At 34.8% G+C, this 4,786-nt stretch overlaps 1 protein-coding gene across 4 annotated transcripts in view; it reads right to left on the bottom strand.

Annotated features, from left to right (window-relative positions):
* LOC109544639 (voltage-dependent T-type calcium channel subunit alpha-1G) overlaps positions 1–4,786 on the bottom strand; it is a 58,982-nt gene that overhangs the window by 11,603 nt on the left and 42,593 nt on the right. For 2 of the 4 annotated variants that reach the window (XM_048663499.1, XM_048663498.1), the window contains exons 15-20: positions 4,540–4,713; positions 3,799–4,040; positions 2,760–2,871; positions 2,333–2,494; positions 943–1,280; positions 687–879 (exon numbers count right to left, since the gene is read on the bottom strand). In XM_048663499.1, coding sequence (XP_048519456.1) covers positions 687–879; positions 943–1,280; positions 2,333–2,494; positions 2,760–2,871; positions 3,799–4,040; positions 4,540–4,713 — 1,221 coding nt within the window. The remainder of the gene's footprint in view (positions 1–686; positions 880–942; positions 1,281–2,332; positions 2,495–2,759; positions 2,872–3,798; positions 4,041–4,539; positions 4,714–4,786) is intronic. The other 2 variants (XM_048663500.1, XM_048663501.1) reach the window with 2 other exon arrangements.

The following is a 4,786-nucleotide window of genomic DNA, read 5'->3' as shown; positions in this document are numbered from 1 at the left end:
CCTTTTTAGAAAGTGAACCATGGATGGGAAAATGTTGGCAGTTTTCTCAAAAAATGCTTGAATTCAAGAAGTTTTAGATTTGCGAGGTTTTTTTTTCAGTTGTAAAATCCACTTGAACATGACGCTGCTTTTTTCGAGGTTTCTCAAGAACCATTCGAGCCACAGAATTAGTTTTGGCATCATTGAATAGAAAATTGAAAACTCGATTCAGTCGTAACAACGTGAGCGACCAAATTCGAATAGTTCTGACCCAGAAAGCCAAATTTGAATATCAGACACTTAGGTGCCAGATTATGCCAAAATTTCATGTTTTCCGTCCCATTTTTGCTCATTTCTCGGAGGCAAAATGAGTTTTCTCAAAAAATGCTTGAATTCAAGAAGTTTTAGATTTGCGAGGTTGCAAAATCCACTTGAACATGACGCTGCTTTTATCGAAGTTTCTCAAGAACCATTCGAGCCAGATAATTCGTTTTGGCATCGTTGGATAGAGAATTGAATGGGGGGGTCATGACCCCCATGACCCCCTTTCTGGATCCGCCCTTGCTATGGACAACTATAATTCAGACGCAAAGAACCTGAATGACTTTTTTCTAACTCCGACTTGTTCATCTGTTGAAACTTTTATTACGATGACCAGAATAATTTTGTAAATTTTTGCGGTTTTTTCAGTGATTCAAATTACATACCTTGACAAACATTTCAAATGCAAAAACAATGGAAAAAATGTAATTGCAACTTTGAAGAAATAACTTTTCAGGACTGTCTGGTGGTATGTTGGGTCGTTCCATAGCTAGCGTTATGCAGTTCAGGGCGATGAAGAGCAAAACGATATTGTCAAAATATTTTTGTTCTACAAGCCATGTGCATTTTCTTCGGAAACTGAAACAATATAAAATTCAATAACATTTTGGCTAAATTAGCATATGCAAATACGGGTCTTACCTGTTCTCAGGTGAAAATAAATACAGGGAATAGTCATCCTTTTCCTTGAAACATCCAGCGACTCGCATTTCCACTCGATCAACGATACTGAGTCGCGGGGATGCTGAGATGATGCTCTCATCCAATTTTATCTGATGGGGCAAAGTGGTTTCTGTTATGATATTTTCCTTAAGATTATTTAATGGTTTTAGTTCGATATGATCGCATTTTTTAGACGAGATGGGGCTTGCGCTTTTCAGGTTTTGCTTTGAATGGTGGTGGTGGTGCCTTTTTGTTGTGCTTTTTGGTGATTTAGTGAGGGAATTGCGTCTAGTCAAGGCCGGTGGTGGAGTGATCACCTAGAAATACCCAATGAGGTTTGTGCTGTGGAAACGGCCATAAGTACATTTTACTTAAATGAAAGCTATGTGCTATAGATTTACAGTGTCACATGTAATATTTACCAAAATATCAATCGATTACTTGAAGTGTGATAGTCCAACTTTATGTTGGTGGTTAATGACTTTGCTTGATGGTCCAGAATAGGAATTTTTGAAATTAGTGTTGAGTTTCAGCTCTCATTTATTTATTACATATTATTATATTTTTCTCATAATAATTATTCTTATTGCATTCTTTTATCTTCCCTCGCGTTTCTCTAAAGTTCCAAAATTATTCAAGCGGTTTCTTCTGCGGTAAGACATTTTCAATTACACATTAGATATTCCCATTTCTTCTCGTTTAGATGGACCTGATAATGCGGTTGATTTTTCAAAAAAAATTTGCAAACCACACTAAACTAAAAACTCCATAGCAAACATTTATGGAAAATACCTTTTGTGATTGGGACAGTTTCTAAGATTGCGCTTTATGTTCTGTTCAAATGCCGCGTGGACCTAACAGTAATCAAAATTTATGATATTAGAAGGCACCAAAATATAATTTGAAGATGAGGAATAATGCAATAGACAGTAATTGAATGCTTTACTTTTGAAACTTTTACAACTTTTTGAAACAGTTACTTAAGTAATTAAGTTATCATCATTATCGGTTAATAAAGAAATAGGTATTACATGTTTATTGTTTGAATCAATCAATGTTGTCTTCTAAATTCATAATGGACTGAGAATGTTTACCAAAAACACCAAATGTTGCAGTGCTCTATATATATAATTGCCGTGTTTTCCAACTGTATCAAAACGCGCAAATTCAGTCCTTAAAACTTGAAATATTTACGCAACTTTCGAAAGAATATCACACTCCAAGTCTAATTAATACCTTTTTGAGGTGAAAACGATCATTTAGATTGACGAAACAAAAATGAAATAAACTGATAATTTAAATGAGAAGAATAATGAGGCACACAGATTAATAAAGCATATTATGAATAGAAAAGTGTGGATGGCATTACTCGTTGCGAGGTGGATCCGCTACAAGTGTCTGATCTACATCTAATAGAATTTTGCGGACTAGCGGCAGCAGCTCGGGCAACTTTGTTATTGGGAATGTCTCGATGGGTATCGTTCTGAATCCGAATGGATGATTGCAGCAATGAATCATTTCGTAAGCTGGCCTGAAATACAAAACGTGCAAACAACAAAAGCGACATGTGATCGCGTACAGTGTGAAGGAGCTAACCGACTAGCGCTCAATTGCTAATTGATCCATTTCAACCAATTATACAATCATTTTCTAGGGTCAGAGATAATTAGTAAATACCTTTTATCCAGTTATTTAGGCATACTTTTTTAAAGTATATGATTGATTCAAACTTGATTCAAACAGATCAATTTTGATTAAAAATGCCAAAGCGAAAACATCTTCTAAAATATACTCACGTGTCTGCTGACCCCTTTTCCGTTACATTGCGAGTGGTCCCTCCCATTATTTAAAGGCACCACTTCGGAATCTGATCCGGATTTATCTCTTTTTCTTCGTAGACTTGACTTTCTATAAATTTTCAAAGTTAAAGTGTTAGAGGGGTGTGTGGTCTTAGTGTCTTCTAAGTGAAAACTTCCAAACAGCGACCACGTCTTACAAGAACGCACACACACAGTTTAATTCCCAAAAACTACAATTAATTATTCAGTATATTTGCTGCTGTGTGTCCGGGATACTGGTATCTATGTATAAGATGCAGAATGAAATTAATTCCGATAGCGTCAAGCAAATATTTTTCTGTTCTTCCCTGCACGACTCCGAGACTGCACACTAATTTTTTGGTGTCTCAATAGACTTTGCTTAGCCTTTACCAGAGGGATCGTGTCAGTTAAAACTTCCTTCTTTGCTCTAAATATTGTGACTAGCGACTACACATATGTTTCAAATGTTATACAAACACGAAATAGTTTGTCAATTGATTTTTTCATCAAATTTGCATTTGTCACCAAGGATAGTTTAGTAAAACCGGTCCGTTTTTTTGCCGCCTAGTGTGTGATACCTTGTCGTATTTTTAATATATAAAATATATAATATAAAATATGACAATAAAAATGTTCCATATAGTTCCAACTAACGGAGGCATACTATATAATGCGTTATTTGCTTAGCAAATACTTATCGCTAAAATAATGGTTAAACATTTGCGATGAAACTTGAGCTTAAAACTAAGTACTTTGGTTTATTTTATGTCATTTTTTTTATCAGAAACTATGAAATTATGTTTGAATCAGTTGTTCAATTACTACATAATTGAAGTGCCACTAAATTTTGTTGTTAGACGAGTACGTGGGAAAAGTAACTCAAGTAAACTCAATCCCTCAAGTGCGATAAAAACAGCTCGTAGTTTCGAACATTTCTTCCTACTTACTTTCCGACCCCCTTTAGCTTTCGTTCTGTCCGCTGTTTAGAAGTTTTTAAATTGTTGTTAACAAATACCTAGGCAAATTCCAGGACATTTTTCGCTGCAACTTTTCCTTATCGGGATTTTGTTTCGTTTCGTTTTTATTATTGTTGTTCACTTGTACAACTTTTTCGGAAAATGACATAGTTTTCATTCCAATTCTTTCGTTATGGATTACAATTTTGCCACAGGGTGTCTGTATTGGTTCGGCAGGAGGTTTTTCGAAACTCCTGAACGTTATAGGTGGTGGCGACAACGATGGCGGTTTTAACAGACTCTACAAGAAATAACAATCTTGTTGTTACATATATCTACATAAATAAATCTGTGTTCGTTAATTTTCTGCCAGATCTCATTAGCAACTTTTCTTGTGAAAGTTGAATGTGAAACAGCTACTCTAGCGATCTGAAAAATAATTGTAATGGAGATCAACCGCTTTTAAAGGAAGTGTAAACTCTAAAAAATCAATCAGTTTTGATGAAATTCTTTCGGAGTGGTACCAGGAAATACCAGCAAACAACAATTTACTAGAAAATATTAAATTTTCTTTGTAACGGTAGAGAACTAAAAACAATCATAGAAGAAGATCATATTATTATGATTCTCGTATTTGGCTGACTGATACTTTGCAGTAACTTGAATGGATGGTTGAAATCGGTCTCAGAAAAGTTTGATAACTTTGAGGAATTACCAAAAGTGAAAGCAGAAATAATAAGAAAATAACAAAATAAATGTAAGAAAAAGTAAATTAGCTTTTAAATTAATTTACTACTTGCCGAACTCCTTTGAGTCGTCGAATCTGTGGTCGAAGGACATAAAGAATGGTCTACTTCAGTGTCACTACTAGCATTGGTGACATTGTAGAGAAACTCTGGAAACTCGGCATCTAAAGTGTTATTTGGAGAGTCTTGCGGTGTAGCAGCAGTATGGGTGATAATGGGAGGAGATGACTAGAAAATAAAATATTATTATTTTTGTACATTTATTTACCTATTACATATAGTTTATTAAATTATGGCACAA

This window comes from Dendroctonus ponderosae, unplaced genomic scaffold, assembly GCF_020466585.1.
Source record: "Dendroctonus ponderosae isolate FM_Combo_2020 unplaced genomic scaffold, Dpon_F_20191213v2 Dpon_F_20191213_2, whole genome shotgun sequence".
NCBI lineage: Eukaryota > Metazoa > Arthropoda > Insecta > Coleoptera > Curculionidae > Dendroctonus > Dendroctonus ponderosae.
The sequence above is the reverse complement of the archived record's forward strand: the minus strand, read 5'-3'. Positions and strand labels throughout refer to the sequence as shown.